This window comes from Setaria italica, chromosome VIII (assembly GCF_000263155.2).
Source record: "Setaria italica strain Yugu1 chromosome VIII, Setaria_italica_v2.0, whole genome shotgun sequence".
Lineage (NCBI taxonomy): Eukaryota > Viridiplantae > Streptophyta > Magnoliopsida > Poales > Poaceae > Setaria > Setaria italica.
In genome coordinates this window covers 9,280,975-9,305,742 of record NC_028457.1, presented here as the reverse complement: position 1 = coordinate 9,305,742, position 24,768 = coordinate 9,280,975, and the positions used below count along the sequence as shown (strand labels likewise).

Here is a 24,768-nt window from a genome sequence, read left to right as displayed (position 1 = left end):
AAAGTTTTAGCTCAGATTCTAGGTTCATTAACCGGTCTAAGTTGGCAACTTACTCTAAGCAACATAGATCCAACCAAAAGGGTATATAAACATCATCAAAACCATGTCATCGTCAGATTCCTTTATTACTCAGTGTAGCATAGCGATCAAGCAGTCTCAAACTGTGAGAGGCAGACGAATCGATTCGAGTTCTTTAACCATGCATGGTGAACCTAACCTCACGACATCCGCGCACCACCGAGGGTCGCTTCCTGTGTCGGCCTTCCCCATCAATTCCCTAACCCGTGTCGGGCCCATTTCCTTTGGTGCAAGGTTCCACAGACCCGGCCTCTGCCGTTCTGTGACCACGCTTGCCACCACGTGCGGCCTCAGGGGAACTCCGTTCCAAGGACAATGGGGCGACCGCTCACGTCTAGGTTCAATCAGGTACTAGGCTTCCCCATCCCATACTGAGTATGAGGTTAGTAATTCAAACACTTGATCACGAACACCACCATTGTTGGCCTTAACAGATTCCATAGACAGACGGGGCAATCAGCCGACCACCAAAAGAGTTAACCAAAACTCTGCCCCGTCCATCGTCCTTATAGTTGTAACAGAAGGAGCAACAACCAACTCCTATAACTCGCGAGTGACAGGAAATCACTCGACTTTTACCGCTTCCTATTTAAGCATAGCAACTACTCGGTCCAACAACTAGTGTTCAGGTCAAGGAACTACGCCATGCATCTACAGTTGCAAACAACTCCTATACGTAGATGCACAAACATGATGAAGAAGGCATGCGCAAGTTTAGGAATTTGGGTTCATACTCCGGGGCTTGCCTTCAAGCGAGGAGGAAAGGAACTGGTCTTCTACTGGGGCGGCTTCGGCTTCTGGAAGCGGTAGCTCGGCTACAGCTCCATCTTCGGGCGCCGGGTACAGCTCGTAGACGCCATCAACGAGATGCAACTCTACACGAATGCAATGCAGGAGTTAGTGTTTTAGACGGTTAATTCAACAACACTTGCAGTTAAAGCTCGGATACTGGTAGCAAAGCTACAGAATAGGTGGGGAAGTGTACTTGAGTTGGTGGATAGCAAGATAAACGGGTTGGATGGGAAGAAACTTATGATCTGACCCTTAGACTAGAGGATTAGCTGTGCTGAGGGTCCTCAGACTTTGCGCAGAGAAGACCCTGATTTTTACACATATACCCTCGGGTCAAGGAAAAGGATACAGCCGAGTCCTCGGGCGAGGCGGAAAAAGGGGTCAGACGAACAGACAGGGTCGGGCGAGGCGGACAAGGGGTCAGGCGGATAGACAGGGTCGGGCGAGGCGGAAAAGGGGTCGAGCGGATAGACAGGGTCGGGCGAGGCGGAAAAGGGGTCGGACGGACAGACAGGGTCGGGCGAGGGGGAAAAGGGGTCGGTAACTTACCTTTGGTTTATAGGTGAAGCTTGGGGTCAGGAAGGAGCAGACTTGGGCGAAAGGATTGAAGCACTAAGACTTGGGCAGCGGCGATGTCCGGCGGTGCTTCTTGTGGACAACAAGCAAGCTCTAGCACAGCGCGGAGGAGCAAGCGGCTGGGTGGATTAGGAAAGGCGGGCGTTGAGCGGAGAGGAGAGTTCCTCAGGAACTTAGGTGGCAGCGCTCGAGCACGAAACAGAGGAACGGCGGTAAGGCAACGATGGCGAAGGGAACTCCGGTACGACTCTAGCATTACCTTTTATAGCTGCGCGGAAGAGAGAGGGTTGGAGCAGCACAAAGACCGGGAAGAAAAGAGATGGAGTGCGCTGCCATGGTGGCGATTGAGCAGCGATGGGCGGCGGAACAGGACTTCGGGGATGACACCTTCGGCCATTGGGCACTGGAGACCGGGCGGCGCAGGCGCGGTTTTGCCGGTGGTTGCGGTTTGGCGGAGGCGGGCGTCGTCGTGCGGCGGATCTGATGGGTGTGACAGGGGGAACGGCGCTAGAAGCGAGGTTGCACAGGTGATAAGATAGGCGGGCTGCGGCTGTGCGGGCGAGCGTGAAGCAGCAGTTTGCCGGGGCGCAGCTCTGGCAAGGCGGAAAAGGAGCTGTCGCGGCCGGGGTCGGGGTTGGTGAAGGAGGAATCGTCGCGTAGCACATCTGGGGCGGCGCGACTGTGGAGAGGCGGCGGAAAAGCCGGAAGGCATCGGGCCTTGCAGTCGGAGGTCCGGCGAGGTGATGATGGGCGCGAGCCGCGAGGTGGTCTGATGCGGCAGGCGGCAAAACTCTGCCATAGCGGCGACGGAGCACCAAGGCGCGACCGGCAAGGGCGCGAGCGAGATGGGGCGCTGCAGAAAGGGTTGCAGAGGGGCTTCCGCTGCGATTGGGGAGGAGGGCGCGAGAATCCATCCGGTCGCAGCCGGCGACTGGGCGGAGCGGCGGGGGTCGGAAGAGTTGAGCCACGCGGCGGAGAAGCTCTGAAGCAGGCATGCTACTCGAGTGCGTCTGCCTCGGGAGATCCAGGGGAAAAGATTGCGGGTCCACCGGTCAGTCTCGGTTGGTCCTCTGCTCAGATTGAAGGGAGACACTGTTGGTGAGACTTCGAAGGATCCGGCGGGGTGAGTTGGGGTACGACTGAAGGACTTTAAGCATGTCTTCTTGTAGTCTTCTAGATGTCTTGCCAACTCTTCCTTCTGGTCATACTCGAGGTCTGCTTCCGTAACTTCGATGATGTTGTCTTCGGAGATTTCGGCAGATTTCGACATGCTGGATGTTGTTTCGGTCCCACTGGACATGCCAAAAGTGTGTTGGCGCTAAAAATCGGCCGATGATCTTCAGTGTCGAACACACGACCTGGGAGAATCTGCTTAACTCTTGTTTGGGTTATTGCCCTAGTACAGTTCGCGCGGCGTGCCAGTCAATCTAACTTGTTGATTGACAAGGAAAGAAAGGTATTAAATTCCAGGGGTTTCGATCGGCTAAAGTTCCGATCTGTCTCGAAAAGCGTATCAGCGAATCGGTCGATTTACTGTAAAGATGACCGGCTATAAAGCAGCCGATGATCGTGTAGCGATTTGCAAAGAAATTACTAGAATGAATTAAATAACGCTACAAGTGCAACACTCGAGATAGATCTAATTGGCTATACGGCGATGAATAAGAATAACAGTAATGAAGCCGACAGTTCAAATCTCAAGCTGGATAACTGGTGATAAAACTAAAACAATAGATAAAACCTATAATTCTAGTTAATATCGATGACTAGTGAATAAATCTAAACGAAACGACAGCGATGCGCCTGAAGTTAAAGCTTAGATATTACTCGATAAACGGAATTACAAATCGGCCGGAGATTGCGTCGATGCAGCCCTGCCAATTCGTACAAACTCGTGAAAAGAAAAGGTTTTGGCGAAGTCGCCGACATGAAAGTAAAGCACGAGGAATAAGTAGATTTTGTTATATTGATTGATGTGTTTTTTTACAAATCTCTAAAGATGGCTATTTATAGCCTATTATAACTGATTTCCTAACCGACTAAGATCTATCTCTAATTTTAAATGATAACAAATATTTACAAACACAACTCGTATCGGAGTTGGTTATCGTATTCCACGGACCAATCTTTTTCTTTCACTAATCTTCTTCTCCGGCCCACTTTAGGCCCATACTGGCCAAGCTACTCCAACTTCCAATCGGTCGACCTTCATCAAGTCCATTCGCCAATCGGCCGAAACACTGCAGCACCAATCGGCCGATTTCCAATTGTAGCTTTTAGCCTGCCGCGTCAGCCAATCTTTTCCCCCTTGACGCCGATTCAAAACCCACGTCAAAATCCGACGTTAACAGATACCCATGGCAAAAGAAGCACTGCCACAAACCATGAAGGTTGGCAAGGCTCCGCGAAATGCGGGAAATATTATTGTTGGACAATGATGAGCCTGTGACATATGCGGAAGCAATGATGGACCCAGACTTTGAAAAATGGTAGAGTACCATGCAATCCAAAATAGAGTTCATGGGAGACAATCAAGTTTCGAACTTGGTTGACCCGCCTGATGGTGTTAAAGCCATAGAGTGCAAGTAAATCTATAAGAAGAAAAAGGACATGGATGGAAATGTTCACATCTATAAAGCACGACTTGTCGCAAAAGGTTTTCGACAAGTTTAAGGAGTTGACTACGACAAGACCTTCTCGCCCGTAGTGATGCTTAAGTCCATTCGAATTATTCTAGCTATAGTTGCATATTTCGATTATGAGATATGGCAGATGGATGTCAAGACAGCTTTCCTGAATGGAAACCTAACTGAGGACGTGTATATGATACAGCCCAAGGGTTTTGTCGATCCGAAAAATGCTGGAAAGGTATGCAAGCTTCAAAGATCCATTTATGGATTGAATCAAGCATCTAGGAGTTGGAACATTTGTTTTGATGAAGTGGTCAAAGGGCTTGGCTTCACCAAGAACGAAGAAAAGTCTTGTGTTTACAAGAAGATTAGTGGGAGCTCTATAGTATTTCTAATCTTATATGTGAATGACATATTGCTGATTGGAAATAACATTCCTATGCTTGAGTCCGTAAAGACTTCACTGAAAAATAGTTTTTCGATGAAGGACTTAGGGAAGCAGCATATATTCTGAGCATTAAAATCTATAGAGATAGATCGAGAAGGCTTATAGGATTAAGCTAAGATACTTACATTGACAAAGTGTTGAAGCAGTTCAGCATGGAAGAGGCGAAGAAAGGGTTTTTGCCTATGTCACATGGCATACATCTCAGCAAGACTCAGTGTCCTTTGACTGCTGATGAGCGGGATCGCATGAGTAGAGTGTCATATGCCTCGGCTATTGGATCTATCATGTATGCAATGATAAGTACTCGCCCAGATATTTAATATGCGCTAAGTATGACAAGCAGACACCAGTTTGATCCGGGTGAGAGTCACTGGACAGCGGTGAAAAACATTCTTAAGTATTTAAGAAGGACTAAAGATATGTTCCTCGTCTATGGAGGTGAGGATGAGCTCCTTGTAACAGGTTACACCGATGCTAGTTTCACACCAGTTTGATCCGGGTGAGAGTCACTGGACAGCGGTGAAAAACATTCTTAAGTATTTAAGAAGGACTAAAGATATGTTCCTCATCTATGGAGGTGAGGATGAGCTCCTTGTAACAGGTTACACCGATGCTAGTTTCCAAACCGACAGAGATGATTCAAAGTCACAATCAGAATTTGTGTTCACGCTAAATGGTGATGTTGTTAGTTGGAAGAGTTCCAAGCAGGAGGCGGTGGCTGATTCTACGACAGAAGCCGAGTACATCGCGGCTTTGGAAGCCGCGAAGGAGGGTGTTTGGATAAGAAATTTCCTTATTGATCTTGGTGTGTTCCCGAATGCGTCCAGCCCATTGAATCTCTACTGTGATAATAATGGGGCAATTGCGCAAGCAAAGGAGCCAAAGAACCACCAGAAAAACAAACACGTTATGCGGCGATTTCATCTCATTCTAAACTTCGTTAATCGGGGTGAGATCAAGATATGCAAAATACACACGGATCTGAATATTTCTGATCCTTTGACAAAACCACTCCCGCAGACTAAGCATGATGCGCATGTAAGAGCTATGGGTATTAGATACCTTCTAGATTGACTCCAGTGCAAGTGGGAGACTGTTGGAGGTATGCCCTAGAGACAATCATAGATATGATGGTATCTAATTGTATCCATGATTTGTATATTGTGTTCATTGAATATTTATTAAAGGCTACTTGAACTGATCTGCAATTATGTGAATTGCATGTGGAACTCTTTACTTGTATGGTTATTCTAAAAGTTGTCCCTAGTCGGAGTTCATGCGTGGACACACATAAATATTAGACTAGTACATGTATTAGTTGATGACTATGTTTCACAAGTCATGGACATGGAAATGTCAAACTAATAATGTAGGCATATGTAGAGACATATGTTAGGATTGACCCAACGCGAGAAGTAGTTCTATCTTTACACAACATGTACGCTTTGTCCTTAGACCTGAGATTATCGCATGTACTCAAGATGTGGATCGAATTACTTAGGGGCTATCAAACGCTACACTGTAACAGGGTAGTTAAAAAGGTAGCTTTCGGGTTTGTTAGGAAGCATGCTATGAGGCATGGTCAATCAGGATGGGATTTGCCCTTCTCTGGTCGAGAGTGATATCTCTGGGCCCCTCGAGTGATCGGATCCGGAAATGCATGGCCATGCTACGTACGGTTAAGAGTTAACCTACAAAAGGATTCCGAATCACACGATCGAGAAAGAGCGGTTGGCTTGAAGCTAGACCAAATATCGTGAGGCAACGGTAATAGCATGTACATGATGTTGTGACGGTTCGTCTGATATGATCTTCGTGTGCGTATAGGAGTTGGCACGTCTTGCTAGAGGCCGCTACCAACTATTGGGCTGAGTAGGAGTACTCGGGCCATGTCTATACGTATCCAAACCCATAGGGTCACACACTTAAGGGGATAGAAGCCCAAATCGGATGTGATCCGAGTTGGGTCAGGTTTAGAAGTATTAATGGGCTTCGGACCCAGAGGCCCATCAGGAACCTCTATAAATAAAGGGGTGGGAGCGCCCTAGGGTTTACACCTTTGGCCGAACGTCAGCCGCCGCGCCTCTCACGCCCTCGCCCTGTTGCAACTCACGGACCTATCGGCTTGCGACGCTTCCTTCCTGCACGTGTGGATACCTTGGAGCTGTTGCACTTGTTAGCACTTGAACGAGCCGCCGACGAGCCACGACGAGCGTAGCATAGCCTACCTCTTATCCCAACATATCGTACATACATCTATGGGCCCACCAGAAGGTTTGGACAGTCCTAAAATATGTGGCTGGATACCAAGATGTATCTGACATGGAGACTATAGCGCAGAACGGCATAGTCTACATAGAAAGATAAAAACTAGCCAAGGATTAGGAAAAGTACTCGTAGTAATAAGAGTAGAACTCCTGTAGTCATACCTGACTAGTATTCTTGTAACCAACTGACCTATAACCCTACCCTCGGCAATATAAGGCGAGGCAGGACCCTCTCCGAAGCAATTTAATCCAACCAACACACAGGACGTAGGGTATTATGCTATTTAGCGGCCCGAACCTATTTAAATCATGTATATGTTTTTACCTTCGAGTTCCTCATCTCGATGAGCCCCACTAACCGAAACACTACCTCGGGCACCCCTTCGGTAGGTTGCTGGGTTTAAACACCGACACCTACCGCCGCCGCTAGCCATCCTTTAAGCCCACGGCCATGGAAATGCCCCAAACCCAGAAACCCAAATCCCTAACCCTACCCCGATGCCGCCGGCCTCCACCGCCGCCGCCGTCTGTTCCACCCACATCCCACCGCGGCAGCCCCACTCTAGTCTCCCCGAGCTCCGCTCCTCACGCAAGCGGCCTCCACGTGCGTGCGGCGCTGGGTGCCGCGTGTCCGTTCGCTGCTACACCGCAGCAGCGCGCCCGCTCGATAAGGTTTTCGCATCTTGATATAGGGCCTGTTTGGATACCTTGCGTTAAAATTTAACAAGTGTTAAAGTTTTAACACTCTCAAATAGAGTGCTAAAGTTTAACACATTAGGGTGTTGGAATGATGTGTTAAACTTTAACACCTTTGGTGGGAAATGACTCCATTGCCCCCTCATTTAGGGCCGGCGGAGAGAGAGGGAGGAGAGAGAAGGGGTAACCTGGAAAAAAGTGGAGAGCCTTTAGCAAATTTTAACACCCCTCCATGTGTTTATGAAAAATGGAGTGTGAAACTTTAACGCCCCACTTTTAACATAAGTGTTTGGATAGAAAAGTGTTAAAAAGTATTATAAGTTCCAAACAGGGCCATAATATTTGTTAGATGTACCGCGTCTGAAACTTCACTAGTCACTGTTCAAACGGCGAGGTCAAAACCGTCCAATTCGATAAAACCTCTCACACGCCCATCGGAGCCAATAAACCCATTCGGCGTCTCGTCCTAACCCCTCCCCTCCCCCGCTCCCCCTCCCGACCAATGTCTCACAACGAGGACGACGCCGGCGGCGCCTCGCCGCCGCCGCCGCCCCCAGTCCCGGCTGCGGCCCCGAAGCCGTCCGCCTACGTGACCGTGGGCGCGCTTCGGGGCGGCGAGTGCGCCGACCTCCTGGCGCTGGTCTCCGCCGTCTCGCGCCCGCTCGAGGACGCCGTCGCGGACTTCCGCGCCCGCATCGCCCCCGAGCGCCGGCTCCGGTTCGGCTCCGCCGTGACCTTTGTCCTCGAGGTGCGTGCTTTCTCGAGATCCCCGACTCCCTCCCCGCTGCCGATGCCTAGTTTCAGCACCTGTTCTGCTTAGAGCCCCGAAAATTGGATTGTTGTGCGGTCGGGCTTTTAGGGGTGTTTGGGCCGAGCATGTGGGCATACTGGTGGGTGGAGGCTTGGGAACCTGGTGGATTGGGGAACTGTTATGTTCTGAGGCAATGGCTGGGCCTGGCTAATCCGATTGTTGGTTTGATTGGTGAATTTTGTGCCTTTTTGGATAGTTCCAAGTGGGGATTTAGTGAATGTTAACTCATTTCGTGGCGGGCAGTCCGTGATGTCTGTAATTCTGGCTGCTTTGCTCGTACAAATCCCTAGTGTAAGAATTATTGTAAGTTTTTGCTTAGGTGGATTGGGGAATTGTGGCTCGTGGTGAACACTTACGATTGAAAATTTAAAAATTATATTGTGCCTTCCTTTTTTCAAATTAGCTGTCTTCTTGTATTGGTAGGCTTCAGTGGATTTCTGGGATACGGTTGGCTGAGAACACTAGGGGTGGCAATTTAATTGTACACCCCTTTCAAATTTTGCACATAGTTTGCTGCTTTGGTTACTGCTGAGGTTTTGTAGGAATTTGGTTTGGGGCAGAGTGGATTGCCTGTAGGTCAATTACTTCTCACGAACGAAAAAGTATCAGGTACCGATGAGGTTGTTTGGTGCCTGTAGCTTGGATCTTTTTCTGTTTCAGCTTGTTTTGTGCTTCTACAACGATCTTTGTCCTCAAGTTACCACTGCTCCACTGCAATGATCTGGTGTCAACAGTGTAAGGGGCAGTGCCTCAGCACTACTATGCCCATGTAGTGTAAGCCAAACCCTCCACTGACCACAGTGCACAAGATCCTCCAGGGTCCTGTCCTGAGAAGTTGGGAACAAGGAAAACTTGTCCTTTTCAGCTAGGCATGAAATTCTATACAAACATCATGGTCTCTTCTTACCTGATAGTTGGGATAATCAATAGGCGGATATGAGATTTCCTCTGCTGTTTGGATCATTTTTGCTGGAAGTATACCTTTTGGTTTTTTATTATATTCTCATATTCCACTAAAGGCTGTAGGAGGTATGCATATTGTTGCATGTGTCCTGTATTTTCAATAGAATAAAGGCTAGTGAAATGCAGTGATTTACATAGAGCAAATGTGTTCTCGTAAGGTTTTCGTAACCTTTTTACATTTATATAATTCTACGAAAACATGGCAAATAATTTTGTCTCATCTATTTCATAATTGAGTTATTATTTTTTTCCTGCTTTTGGAGAACTATAAATAGAAAGGCACACACATAAGAGGCTTCCAGAGTAGATCGGCTTGATGTCATTTTTCATTTCATCCTGCTAAAGGCTTGGCATTGTAGATTTGTTTGACTTGTATATATGATTCTACAGTCCAGTCTTAACTAACGTGTTTAGTCTTAAGGATAGGCTATTTCAGCAAGCATTTTGCTGGATATTTTTTCTCCTGAAGGACCTTTTTGTTCATCTATCACTGAACTTACTATAATATACGCAGGCAGGCAGTTCATTATTCCATTTGATGTTCGATTATTTCTTGGATTTATTCTCTTAGCGAACAAAAACCAGGCTTCAATATTACTTTTTTTTTCTCCGATCAGGACAAGATGATGCTTCAACCTGCTGAGCGTTTAATTGCATTTGCAATTCTACATCAAGGTTATTCCTCACAGTTGGCAAATCCGTTTGTTCCTCTTTTAATAAATGTAAGCTGTAAAACTCACCTATTCCTTTGTGATTCATTTTCATGTTGTAAATTCTTTGCCACCTGCATTAACTAAAGCTAACTAAATGGGAAAATCATTGCCAAACATTCAAGGGAGAAAAAATAAATCTGTAAACCTACTCCATAAATCACCCACTTTTCAGTTGCCCATGATATTCCATTTTTATATATAATAACTCCAGGCCTAACTTTAATCTTGCTTAACCAAGGGATTACTTAATCCATGCTGATGTTCAGTTGCCATTGGCAGTTGAGCTACAGTTTTAACAAACCCCAGGTCTAAGCTGTAGTCTCACTTAATCCATCTATTGAAATGACATGCGTGCAAGTGAATGCCATCCACTCTGACATAGAAAAATAAATTTTTCCTAACTACTTAGTTGATCTCTACATTTTTCCTTTATGTTTTGTTGATTGGTATCACTATCCAAAGGGTCAATGTCCTGCAATTTACTTATTTGCCTTCTCATAGGGCCTTCTATAAACTTGTTACCTTATTTTCGTGATGTGTATGCTACTGTGCTACATTCTTTATCTTAAGCTATGTGAACCTGTTGCTACTGTGCTTTCTGAAGTGTTACATAAAGCATATAATGTTTGGAGTCATTCGAGACCTTTTTTTCTTTGTTTCTTGCAGGCTGCATGTGATGAAACCTCTGAGAAAGCAGAACGGGTATTTCTCCAACTTTTGTTAAGTTTGACTAATGGGGACAATAATGAGGTATTTCTTGTTCTATTTACATATGCTTATTATGGAAACTTTACATGAATTTAGGCTGCACAAGTGCTGAGATGTAGCATAAGATACTGATGGAACATGGCGACATGCTTTCCTTCCTAAAATATAGTTGTGCTGACGCTTATATGCATATGTAAATAGTCCATCTTGTTTTCAGATATATCTTGAAAGATATATTTTAAGACCTTTAAGATGAAACCCAGTTAGGAGGTTATAAGATAATGCTCCCTCCATCCATTTTTATAAGGTGTGAATTAAGTTGAACTTTGACCAAGATCATTCCTTGTAATAATTGTTACTAATTATAAAATCATGATTTTACAAATGTAGATTGATTATAAAAATCTAGTGTTACTATTTCTGTATCACAAAAGCTATACAGAACTAGTCCATTGTTTGTCAAAACTTTCAAAGTCAAAATATTGAAATGCCCACGTGCCTTATAACTTTGAATGGAGTACTGTTGATGATCAGGAAAGAACAAGGAATAGAAGTGTTTGATTACATGCTTGATGGTAATGGTAGCATGCTGTATTGGATGACTCACAGTTGCAGTTGGCAATTCCTGATTGGTTTTAGAACTCAGAGCTGTTTTTTCTCTACTGCTCTGCTAGCTTCTCCTTGTTATCCACATTTTATTGTCTGTAGCAAAAGACCAGATATTACTACAATCAAGTTGGCAAGACTGCTTATGTTTGGGATTTAGGTATTCTGGCATTATAATATTGTTCGATTTATATGTTAAGGGCAGTGGACTTAGATACTAAAAGGTTTGACATTAGTTTCTTGTCACCTTCCTGACATACATCAGAAATGATCTGCTTTCACCATGTTTATGAGGTAGTTCTCAATTTTTATGTTTACGGAATGATGTACTTCACAAGTTTGTAATGCACTTCTCAATTTGTACATTCTACAGTTGGCATTGTATAATAACTCTGCCTATGTACAGGTTCTGAAGCAGTCTGCTGTAGATTACTTGAATGGATCTGATTATGCATCTCAGGTAGATTATTGTACCTTCATATAATTATGAAACCTAGTGGATACAGTTAATAGACAAATTACATCCAGTGTATGTTGGATTAATTATTCGGAAGGGCATCTATTTTATAGGTCTTATTGCCGAGAGAGCAGCTTGAGAAGCAATGCTCCCGTGATGCTGCATCATCCGTGCAGAGTAGTTTCAGAGGTGCTACTGTCAGAAGTGCTATTTCTGACCCAGATGTGTTTCAAAGTGGTGGGAGTTCATCAGAGTATGCATACCTTCTTGCAATGACTGTTGATGGGCATCCATAGCTTGGAGTTCATTTTACTTCTATTGGTTTGGTTATGAACTAAGAATTTTTCAATATTTATAGGGTGTCACCAATCAAACCAAATAGAGATAACATGATTGCTAGTTTACTTCAACAAACATCACTCAAAGGATTGCCTCCTCAATGGATACGTCCCCCTCCACCAAGACTTGAAATTCTTGAAGGGGAGGTAAGGTTGCACGTGAGAGTTGTTTATTCATATGCCATTTTTATTTCTGAACATATATGCATTTGTCTATGAATATACAGTTACAGTGGCTGAACCTAGACAACAACCATGAGCTACTATGGGATGGTAGCATGTGTGCAGACACTAGCCGAGGGGCTGTGATCCGAGATCTTGTCGAAAAAGCTTGTAAAGGTCCACTTGCACCTGCCCAACAAGAGGTTCTTTCTGCAATCTTATTTTCTCAAAAGCATGCGGTTGTTAGAGCTCTGAGTGTTTTACCATTTATTTTTTGTTCTGCGCCTTGTTACATCCCTTCGTTTATTTAAATATTTTCAAGAAAAATAGAACTAATCCCTTCATGCTATTTCTTTAGTAGATCCCTTTTTATTTGGGAAAGGTCTTACATGTGCCCTGCAACTATCGGTGCAATGTAAGTCCACCCTGAATACATGTCAATGCCAATGTCCCTAATTCCTTGGCTCACTTGTTTTGGGATTATGAGGTACCAAGTTCTTTGTTATGTTAGGGATAAAGATATAGTTGTTAGGAGTAATCCTGTGCGTGCTGTCTAGGTTCTGAGTGTCTAGGTGCAGAGCCTGTCCAGGTTCAGAGTGGCTAGGTGCAGAGCCTATTTACTTAGCAGATTTCCAGCTGCTAGTTAGTGAGAATAATAAGCCAATCAAGGTAGTGATGGCTGTAGTTATCAGCTTTCAATTACAGGCCCTATTGTAGCTCTCGGCTGTGTATAAATAGAGAAGAAAACAGAAAAGGCAGCAAGAAATTGCAGCACCAAAAAAGACCACTGTGTACGTGTGTGTTCTGTGCGTGAGCTCCTGGGCTGCCTGTGAGGCTTTAGGCCTTTCAATAGTTAGCATAGGGTCACACATGTCAAGAAGTTTATCATATTCCTTTTTTCTTCCTCACTCCTTTTCTCTTCTCTCTTGCCCAAGTAGACCAGGCTGCCCTAATAAACACCACAAATTCTGTCGCTTGGCCATGCACTTTACTGGGATCTTTCCTCCCCTGTTAGAACTGTTGTGCAATGCGTGTAAGTCTCCTAGCCATGGTCTGCTTGTTGCTTCCTTGTGGGTAGAGTCCACATCCAAAAAGCAGTAGATGGACTAGGACCACATCCATATGCGGTCTATTCTCCATCTCAAAGTAAGCTGTCCTTGTTGCCATAATCCCAAGTCCTTCACTGACAAGAACTGATGTGTTGCTGAGTGTTGGTTGTGTAATTGGTGGTCATGAGTGGTGAAGCACTAGCTATTGAGGTGTTGCTGAATGTTGTGTAATATGGTTGTGTAAGTGTTGGTTATGGAAAGTGAATGCCACCAAGGGAGCAGGTTATGTAATATGGTAGCATCTGATTGCTAAGAAGACAAGTAATGGTGCGCAAATGCATGGTACGCCCAGGCAACTTGGCAACCCAACACTTAGTGCAACGAATGGCTGGCCATTCCAAGGAGTCTCATCCTGAGGTGACTTGTTATGATGTGAGGGGCAACTAGAGGAGTCCATAGGGCACAAGGACAGTCGGGGAATGCTAAATGGTTGATTGCACGCAAGAGGTTAGGACTCTAGGACTAATTGCATGCTTTTCTGTACAAGAGTATAGAGGGTGACGTGGTGAGTCATACCTACTCAATTATGCCAAATTGGCTAGTTTATGGAAACTATAATCTGTTGCTTTGGTCATATTAACTATTATTTTGTTTAAAAAGGAGGAACTGAATCATGTTTTCAAAATAGATCATTGTTTGCTTTATATGAATTTTCATGTATTTCTTTTTTACTATACATTTTTTTTATTTTAACGAACTGATAGTTCGTGAATCTTTAGGTCTGCTTGAAACTAGTCTTAAAGATGGGTTTATAGTTCACCTAGAAATACGAACCTAGACACATGAATAAAAAATGAGTGACTCCCACAAAGCAGCTAGAAGAACACTTGATGGAGGTTTGAAAGGATGTTCTTGTAGGAAAATACACTGAACTATAGAGTTTTCTTTTTTCCTTTTGGTGCCAAGTGTAGAACATCCTTCTTTTTTCTTTCAATCTCATATAATGCAATCATGCATTGTTTTTTCACTAGAATACTACACGTGTACATGTAGTGTTTTGAACAGTTGGTTAAGCAAATGTGTTAATAAAGTTTTGTGATAGTAGATAGTGATAGATGTGATATTTGGGTGCAAACTGCTCTATTGTGGTAAAAAAGATCCAAGTTATTGCATTATTCAAAATCAACAACTCCAAGATAAGTATTTGAGCTTGTTGCACTATCATGCTTGGCTTTTAAAAATTTGTTTTGTTGCAAATGCTGCACTCACATTTTTTTGGATGGTGCTACATATTGTTTGAATGCTATATAGCCTATTATTGGAAATGCCATAGTGCTCAAGTTTGTTTAATGCTAATATTTAGTGTATATTCCATAACAGAAATGTATAAATATACCTCGTAAGGGTGCATTCCTCGGCAAGGTCTACAGCAGGCGCAGTCGGAAACATGGTAGTGGGCCAACCCAATCATCGGGTTACAAATAACACTAAAACTACAAAAGATAAACATTGTGGACATATCTATAGTGATTTATTACTATGTTATTAGATTAATACTCTATTTGATTTACTTAGCATAGTTCTTGGGTATTCAATAGATAGGAGAATCTGAGATTGGTCCACATAAGAGAAAAGTTAGCCTATTGCATAGGAAAAGATCTGATTTCAAACTGTTGTTGAAGTTCGATCTTGGCCACTGAACTCTAAAATGGACAAGATACAGCCTGAAACTGTCAATATCATATACTTTTCACTTGTAAGTGGTTTGTTGAGTGTTTTTTTCCATGTTAGGAGCCATGACATCATGTCAGCTAACACTTAGTGGTAGAAAATAAATTTAAAAAGGCCAATGGCCCACAAGTCAGCCTCTCCGCGTCATCTTCCTCTTCCGTATCAATCGGCAATCCCTTCTCATGGCTGTGAAAGCTGAACCCTTCGCCTATAGTTATTCCATCCATGCGGTGTGGCTTGCCGTTGTGGAGGCCTATGAGCTCTCAGCGTCGTCTTTCTCTGTGAGAGTGTGTGGAGGCCTATGAGCTCTCAACATCGTCTTTCTTTGTTGACACATATTAGTTTCTTTCTATTTAGCTAGCTCTTGCATCACCACATCACCTCCTCAAACACCCATCCACATCTCCATGCAAACCCAAGCTGCACAACTCACTACTGTCGAATCATCATTGCTTCGTTGTGTACAGAAGGTCAAAGATAAGACATTGCTTGGGCTTTATTCACGTTGATGTGGTTAAATTTCCCAAAAATAACGGGCCAACAAAGTCTCCTCAATTTCTTGGTCTTCTTTCTTACATCCTCTTCCATATTCCCCTTATGAACCCATGTCCCTTGCTCCTTTCAAGCTGAGCAAATGCTAGAGCCATCCTGTGCAATATGGGAACCAACATGCTCTATAGCCAATTCGTTGTACGGATCACCTATGACCATGATATTCGCTGCATCATCTTTCCTTTGTTGATGTGATCCTCAGACCAAGGCTCGTGGTGCTGCAACTTCTAGCTTTGTTGGCGGTGCTATTGCGGTGGCTGGGTCCGTCCATGATTTCTTCCACTTAGGTACACCGGCCTCCTTAGTTGCTACCTCGCTCGTCCTTCTCAATGACGATGGGGTGCTGGGATAGTGTCGCCTTGCTCTCAACTTTTCTTGAGATTTGGTTAGCCATCTCTATGTTACTAGATTGTAGGGGACGAGATGAGAGAGATGGTGGATAGGCTTGCCTAAAAATTAGAATTACAGGGTGGATTTTTTAAATTTTTTGGCATTGAGTTGGGTTGTGCTTGCAGCATCCATATCTAAAGGGTGGGCCATTGCCATGTGGGCACCTAAAATGATGATGGAATTGGTGGAGGGCCAAAGATGTCAATTTTAGCAGTATTTAAGTGGGCCAAAATTAAAATTGGGGATAGTTGGGTGGCCAAAATGGACTTCTTTCTATTATATATTCCATTTCCCGTAGGAAGCACTAATGTTTAATGGACCCAAAAATTAGCATAGTACTCCCATTTGATGGGTCCCTCAAATGCCCATACTTGACAAGTCAAGGGTGCCTTGACTAGCAAAACTTTACAAGTCAAGGAACGTTCTCCCGTAGAGGTTAAGGACCATTATGGTTGCGACACGGACTGGGCTCTTCCCAATCCATATTGGAAGGTTTTGATGCCATAGATTTCTTGCGTCTCTCAATTGCAGTACTCACAGAGTACAATGCGTGGAGTTGAAGGAACCACACAAATACCATGCAACTAATTCCGGGAAGCCATGTCTTGATGGAACCTGCCAGTCATGGTTGTTAATGGTATAACCGGTTGCTTGGTCATGTACTTTAGGTCGTTATGGTAAAAGGTCCCACATTGATGGTGTTCTTGGCCCCAAATGCATTGACATTATCCTTCCCCATTCATGTTCCAAGTCATAGAATAGGGTGGAATCATGATATAACTATGCATAGGAATGAGCTTGCATATTGCTTCAATCGCAGTGTTCCCTGGACTCGCATGAGCGTACACTAAACTCTTTTTGAGGTGAATCCAAGTGGTTAACTTAGAGAACATGAGAAGGGAGATGGAGGTGGAATCACGATATAACTATGCATAGGAATGACCTTGCATATTGCTTCAATCGTAGTGTTCTTGTGAGTCGCATGAGCTTGTGTCAAACTCCTTTTGAGGTGAATCCGTGTGGTTGACTTAGAGAACATGAACAAGGAGATTTAGGAGAACATGTGAGTCTTCATGCATTGGGGAAAAGAGTTGACAAATGAGGTGCTGTGGGCAACTAATTTTGCTAGTCAATTGTTCAAGATCATGGCCGGCAATGTGTGATCAATGGTGGAGAAAGTACTTAGGGAAAGAAGCTAATAGCATCCATGAATTGGGAGCAACAACAATTTTAGGGTATGTTACATCCATGGTTGTAGGTGGGCCACCAAGCAAACAACACAAGACACGGACATATTGTTAATATTTATTAACCTTAGTGCCAAATCACTCTTGAAATATTACCATAAGTCTTGAAGTTTGTTTTGGTTGAATCATATCGTCGCATATTCTAACATCGATCCTATGACTTGTGATCCTACCATCAAATCTTTGATCTAATTTAGAATCTATGATCCCGACAATCCTTTTGTAGGCGTTCTTAGACTTAGCAATTAAAGTTACAAAAAAGTTGGATTATGAGGCCCATGTGCTGGTGTCTATTTTCTCTCTAGCATGGTATGTGTGGCAGATCCTCAAGCCTCATTGTACTTTGTGCGTTCCACTTGAGCCGTATCTATGTGCTTCATTGGCTTCCTCACGAGCATTGTCGGTACCAACACATATCTTGATCCAAGGGGGTCCCTTGTGCCATCATTGTTGCAATTAGGCCTCTCACTTTGGTCATGAGATTGCCGTGATTGGCTGAGCAAAGGCAAGCAAATACATATTGAAAGCCGAAATGGATTGGAGAGAAAATAAGAAGGTTTTAGATGACTACTAAACAAAAAAGCAAGCTTTTGTTACTTACCAACATAAGAAAAGACAAGTCTCCATGCGTGGATATCAACTTTGTACTAGACACACAAAAGAAAATAAATCAATTCAAATTCAATAGATGGCTTCAACCCCGTGGTAGTTGCCAAATGCTCAGAAGTACAAAAGAAATCAATACCCATCCAAGTCCAGGTTGATGAAGGCACAAAAGAAAATTTCAATCTAAGTTTCGTATTCGTGGATGTCTTGACCATGCTAGTCATGCAAAAGAAAAACAAACAATTCAAATTTACACATAAGGAGATAAGAAAGTAAGAATCTCCATCGACAGATTTGCAGCGAGGACAAGTAGGGATGTTGCCTTAGTTTTGCCCTAGTTGTACCTGGACATTCTGCTATATTCTTTATGTAGCCCAGCCCAACAGTTGCTGGCAAGTCCAATTAAACCTTTCCACCCTTCCGCTAGTTGCTTTGAGGGTGGACACAAGAACGATGGAAGAATGGGGATAAGCAACGATGGTGATGTGTCAGTGGTGTTGGTGTCAAGGAAGAGAGATGCAGAGTGAAGGGAGAGAGCATGGATTATGTATTGCCAAAAGTGTAGGCTTGTAAAGTACAAACTTTTCAAATGTTTAATTTTCCAAGCAAGTGAAAGATTGTTGGCTACGTCATGAGCAAGGTGGCAAATTCACTTTGTGGGGTTATTTGGATGGTTTTATTCACGGGCCTAAGTAGCTGGATCTAAAAAATTCAAGACTTTCTTAAAGGAGATGAAAGAAAGGTGAACAAACTGTGGTCACCAACTCAATTTAAAGTAGTAATAGATATTGTAGTCAACCTCGTAGGTATGTTCTTGAATTTGTTGAGTTCTGTTTTTGCAAGACCTTTTCCACAGTGATTTAGGTGTGCCACCTCATTCTTGAGTTAACCTGGAACCCGGAAATTAGGTCTAGTGGTAAGGGCTGCTGGTTATTAGAGGGAGTCGGTTCACAGTTTGAAAGATTAAACTCTTGTTGTCTATTTAAATAACATATTTAGTTAGAGATCTGTTACCCTTTTCAGAGATATGATGATTGTTCGCTGGGTAGTTATGTTATAATAGCATAATCCTAAATCCTAATTGCATAGTTATTTAAGCTGATGAGAATAGCAGGTGCTTTCGTGGGCTACCGGCTACTGGAGCTCTATCTCAGTCGGCAGACCTAGGTTCAAGCCCTGCATTCTTCTTAAATCTGCCCCTTCCTGTCTCCTTATTTTAAGCTGAAGAGAATTGCAGATTCTTGAGAAGATATGGAAATCAGCTTAAAGTCTACTTGAACTTATCTCCCTCTTTCTTGGTTACCGGGCTAGTGTCTTGCTGGGTGCTTAACCATCCCTATGGTGCTGCCTACGGGCATCTGACATGTCTACACCTTTGTTTCATCTTTCTGGAGTGATCGGTTAACCACTGGCTTTCTTGTTACCCTGTGTTTCTTGAATGATGAACTGAAACCAGCTTTGATGCCAAAAAAGAGAGGAAAAACTGAAAATGAAACCTCTAAAAAAGGAAAGTCAGTTATAGGATTAGGAATACAAAATTTGAGTGCTATATCTGGAAACGTGGAGTACAAAGTAAATAAATCATAAGTAAACTCGAACATTTTTGTACTACAGTGGTAGTAGCTGGCTATATGCAGTTTGTTGTAGGTCAATGAATTGGTTACCTTGGCATGCATGTAACAGCAGATGCTCTATAGTTGCCCCAACCATACACTTGTATTGTATTGTGATGTTTTGATAATTTTACATCTCTAATGAATTTATTACTTCTTGCAGAAAATTGTTTTAGATTTGGGAAAGGACTGGAAGCTAGTCTATCACTGTGGGATGACACCACAGAAGCTCCGTGTATGTACTTTGCTTCTGACAATATGCTGAATTCTTTGCATGCTTTGTTGTTGATCTGATAATTCTTTTTTTCAGGGCCTTGTTGAACATAATACATGTATAGCTGTCGAAGTTCTTTCAAGGCTAATCAACTCTCCGGACATGGATGAGTATGCATAATAGCTTTTTTGTATTCTTTATCTTTGTAACTATTTTGTTTTTCTTCACATCATATTTCATACTTGCCTTATTGTTTGACAGATACTTTAATGTTCTTGTCCATATGGAAATGAGCTTGCATTCAATGGAAGTAGTAAACAGGCTCACTACTGCAGTTGTTTTACCGCCAGGATTCATTCATGACTACATCTCAAACTGTATTCGATCATGCGACGACATTCAGGTTTGGTTTTTAATCATGCATGTCACCTTTTCTGGTAGATCAGCATCTCTTGATAATTATAGTAACATGATTCCAACATTAGTTCTGGGCTGCTAAAAAGATTATTGGTTGATCCCTACTTGTCCTCAGATCAAAATCTGATTGCCCCAAGGACGTGAATTTCATTTGTTATGCAAATCAAAAGTATGGCATATTATGAACCCCAACATCCGTTCTTCTTGCAATACCAGGTGCAACCACCTCCAGGTGGAATCATGCCATTAATTTCTGGTTTCAGGACAAATTCAACATGATTTTCTTTGGAATAAATAATTAAGTTAATGATATTGCCTACAAAGTGTTGTATCATGCTATAATATTTCAACTTCCAAGTTTGGATGTGTCTATTGAGTAGCGCCATATATTTACTCCTTCCAGTGTATATGACAGTATTTCTATCTCCTATTTACTGTTTCCTTGCACATGCTAAATTGAGTGCCCACTTTTGTCTCTGTTCGCTATTTGAATGAAAACTGAATAATCCATATGGCACTTTGTTTAATTTGTAGAGTGCTGATAATGCTTGTTAATTGGCATTGTTTGCAGGACAAGTATATGCAAAACAGGCTAGTGAGATTAGTATGTGTTTTCCTACAGAGCCTTATCCGAAACAAGATAATAAATGGTGAGTGCATCACTGTGCAATCCTTGTACTGCACTTTTAATGTAGTTTATTTATTTTCTCTGTTTTGCTAAGTATTGGACCAAACTATTAAGATGTCTTTAATTGTACAATATTTAGAACTTGCATGTTCTCTGCAAGCTACTTAGTTTTATACTTTTATCTATATTAGTAGTATGGTTAACAGCTTAACAAATCATCATATTTGGTCCATTGGGAAAATAATAATGAGCTTTCATGCAAATAGCACTCTGATCTGAGCTTTTCTTTGATGAAACTGATTTTCATCGGTTCCTTTCTGATTCTAAATTTATAATCAACTCAATTGTTGTTGAAAGCCTGTGTTCAAGTTCAACATGTTTAATTGTTTATTTCTCTTCGTATATAGCTTATTACACCCTCAATTCTGGTATATAAGGAGAATAGAAGGCACATTTGCCCTCATGTAAACTGGTCCAAACCAACAATGGGGTGAAATCTAGGGATAGACCAGCGCTTAAAAAGGCACAAGGGGTGTTTTTTTAAAGCATGAGTTAAGATGTGGTTTCTTAATATACCCACAATTCCATATATTTGTGGACAATTTTCAGTGCCAACATCCCTTATATTCCAGGGCAGAGGGAGTAATTCGAAGTTGTTTGGTCTTTCTATAGGAAGGAGCTTGCAAAAGGAATACAAACTGGTGTACTCATTATATGTGGAAATTCTAAATTATACGGATTTTATGCACAGCAAATTATGTTACCTTCTGGAACTATGTTGGAACAATAATAGAAGTATGGTTAGAAATCCATTTCCCAAAAAACCAACTGAAATTTTAAATTTGATTTTTTCCACCTTTTGAAAATTGAACTTACTACAATCTGTTCCACAAAAAAGGTGCATCAAGTTGTGCCATTTAGGCCCTGAACTGGCTCCTTACAGAATATGACTAGTTTTCAGGGAAAATCGACAGTTCCTTGAACTGTTACATAGAAGAATGCTATTTTGTACACATTGTTTTTCTTTCTTCACTAGACTTATGATCATTTGTGTATTATTCTGTTGTTGATTGAGACTGAGATTCCATACTGTGCAGACAATGACATTTTTTTTCTGGATGCTTCATTTTGTGCAGTGCAAGATCTCTTCGTCGAGGTGCAAGCATTTTGCATCGCCTTCTCACGAATAAGAGAGGCGGCGGGGCTGTTCAGGCTCCTCAAATCTCTAGAATGAAGAGGCGCTGTATGATCTGCTTGGGAGGGGGGTGTTCGGTTCTCTAGACAAAATTTTCCGTTGTGTACATCCTTGGCCGTGTTTTTGTTGCTAAACTGCTAATCACCTAATCCCGCATAGGTCTGGACTTCCTAGAAAGTAGCATTCTATTGATGTATGAGGTCGTTAAGCTGTTCCCTTCATCTCAGAAAGATGGGGAAGAAAAGTGGCATAGCATTTAACATGTTGGGGTCATAGGTAGAGCTAGTTGTCTTGGCGGTGTTTGTGGCGTCATGTAATGTATTTTGCATGCAGCGTGAAGTTGTGGGGGTCTTCCCGTTTTCGTGTTGTCAGGCAACAAGGGGAAGCCCCATAGTTGACTCGGGATGAGGGAATGGTCGGATGAACTCAGAACTACCAGGTTGGATTAGTCTCTATACATGCTGCACTGTGCATCTTAGTCTCAGTGGAATGGGTGCCGGTTTGATTGAGAATCTTTTGCTCCTGAATTTGTCAGAATCGGTGCCTGTTTGATTGAATCCGTGCTCCTGAATTTGTCATGCCTCTATCTTCAAAAAACTGTTCGAGTACATACAGGTAGACTGCTACTGCCTGTTTAACATGTTTGAGAGACAGGTTACCAGCTGTATCTGGACAGCACCATGGGTCATTTTGTTACATGTATAATAGGGAATTTCTGCATCCTTTGCGTCGAAATTCTGCATCCTGAATTTCCGAAACATATGGGCGGTCAGGTCTTCAGAAATTAAGACCTCAGAAGGGAGGACGTGAAGCAATCACGAAGCATTTTCAATCTGCTTGGCATCAGCGCCGCCGCAGTTCCCTCCACTCGTCAGCGGATGGGAGAGCATCCGATGGGAGCAGACATGCGTCGTGCCGCTGACCAGCACCCGGCCGGCAAGCAGCAGCACCCATTCCCCTGTGTTTCACAGCACGGTAATATTCCTGCCGTCTAGGGTCACGGATTCTTTCTAGTCAACTTCAAAGACGAAACTTGGTGAGAAAATAGAGATGTTTTTCGAGCCTCGCCCTCGGAAGATGTAAATATAAAAATAATTTTAGAAAATCGCTCCAGTTCAAGAAGGAAATGAGAGTAGCAGCAGTAACATTTCACTGCAATTTTACCAAGACATCTCGCTGTAACTGATTTTCTGTCCTGGAGTGGCACTAGCTCATCATGTGTTGTGATCTAGGTGCTTGGCCTCCTGCATCGTTCAGTTCACACATGCCCCAAGTTGGGCTACCAAAGAACTTGAGTCTTGAGAGACACAGCGCTAGGACTTGGGGTTGGGCTGGCTTCCTAGGAATCCGCTTGTTGATGTGCCTTAGAATACCTTAGGTTTTTCTTTTTGTGTTTCAAATTCCTGAACGATTTTTTCTGTCTTTTGCGTGGTCGTGTATCCCAGTTGTACATGTTCAAACTTCCTCTCTTCTTAATGAAAAACTTGCTATGCACGTCCTAAAAAAATGAAAAAAAGAGAGACACAGCGCTACTGGCTGCACGTTTCGGGATCAATTAAACGCTGCATTGGCTCTCTTTTTTTTCCCTGTCCTGAACAGCAACAAAATTTGTCAGAGCAGAAATGCTTCGTGTTCCCTGCATGAGACCAAAGCACGCATAACCGCCCACAAGTGCCCCTTGGTTAGTTGCATAACACACAAGGGAGCACAACAGAACATGACCCAAACCAATTGCTGTCACGCTTAATCTGTCAGTACTTAAGACCGGGTTCGATGCATCAGTGTGCACTGTGCAAGTTGATGGTATAGAATACAGGCACTTTCAGTAGTAGCGACCAAAAGGGAGCTGGATTTGATGGACCTTATCGCTTTATTCAGTGGCTTAATTCATTATCAATTGTATCATGTCTCCCGGGGCTGTATGTATCGCTGGATGCCTTGTACTTGCCACGGGAAGCATAGGAGAGGTTCTACACTTCTCCGTACATATTATTTATTTAAAAAAATTCCCGTACAGAACTGAACCTTAGCAGGTCTTCAACATTTTGATCTGCTTAGAATTGCAATTTGTTTTGCGAAAGTACTAAATAATTTCTCTAACTCTTATATTCTATACCGTTTCTTGTTTCAGCAGCTAGCTTACAATAATAGGAATTTGTAAAAAAAATGATATTGCATTTTCCCCAAATAGTGGCCAATCAAAAACTGAAAATTCAGAATTAATTATTCAAGGCACTTGGATACAAGAAACCTAACAAAGTTAACAGAACGGCATGCCTTTGTCCCAGGACTTTTGCTACTTTTGCGCGACAGCAACTTTCAGTATTATAGAAAGAAGAAGCTGATTTATTGTTCGTGTTGCTTCCCAAAGGCAATGATGCATGGCTACCCGTCCGTAGAAGCGGGCCTAATTATTTTCAATCGCGATGAACTTGTACGGTGGAGAGGATCATCAAATAGATCATGATCTACGTCGTGTAATGTTTATTAAACCATCGATTCTAATGCGTGGCACATGGCCAAAATGCGGCTGCATTGGAGGGTTATGAATAATGACCACAAGATTCCCCACCTGCGTGATAATTTAGTTGATCAGACATGTGGAGCCACGCATGTCGGATCCCATTATATGCATAATTACCAAAATCCCGATCTTACAACCCGAATTTAGGAGTTCAATTCTACGCTTCTAGTCAGTAGAATCAACGTTTTAATGTTCTTTATTTATGTTTAAAATCCTATTATTTTGATCCTACTTAATGTTCTCGTATGAACAAGGTCGGGAAGAGAACCATTAGATATTGAAAAATTGAAACCATAAAACAAAATCAAGTTTGTTAGTTAGAACTATCTGATCTGCTCAATTTGCAGCTGTAGTCAT

The 24,768-nt window shown here is 42.8% G+C and overlaps 1 protein-coding gene across 2 annotated transcripts; it reads left to right on the top strand.

The window, feature by feature from the left end:
- The first annotated feature begins 7,953 nt into the window (after positions 1-7,953).
- LOC101785465 (CCR4-NOT transcription complex subunit 11) lies at positions 7,954-22,607 on the top strand. Of its 2 annotated transcripts, XR_001164674.2 has the most exons (13): positions 7,954-8,235; positions 9,879-9,983; positions 10,641-10,724; positions 11,695-11,748; positions 11,859-11,998; positions 12,104-12,230; positions 12,311-12,448; positions 19,597-19,668; positions 19,744-19,817; positions 19,909-20,050; positions 20,180-20,280; positions 20,636-20,714; positions 21,829-21,890. XR_001164674.2 is itself a non-coding variant. In XM_012848037.2 (12 exons), the coding sequence occupies exons 1-12, from the start codon at positions 7,990-7,992 to the stop codon at positions 21,924-21,926; spliced, it is 1,359 nt and encodes a 452-aa protein (XP_012703491.1). In that variant the 5' UTR covers positions 7,954-7,989; the 3' UTR covers positions 21,927-22,607. The 2 variants fall into 2 exon arrangements, 1 of the variants encoding a protein (XP_012703491.1); XM_012848037.2 differs by lacking the exon at positions 20,180-20,280 and having other exon boundaries at positions 21,829-22,607.
- The last annotated feature ends 2,161 nt before the right edge of the window (positions 22,608-24,768 follow it).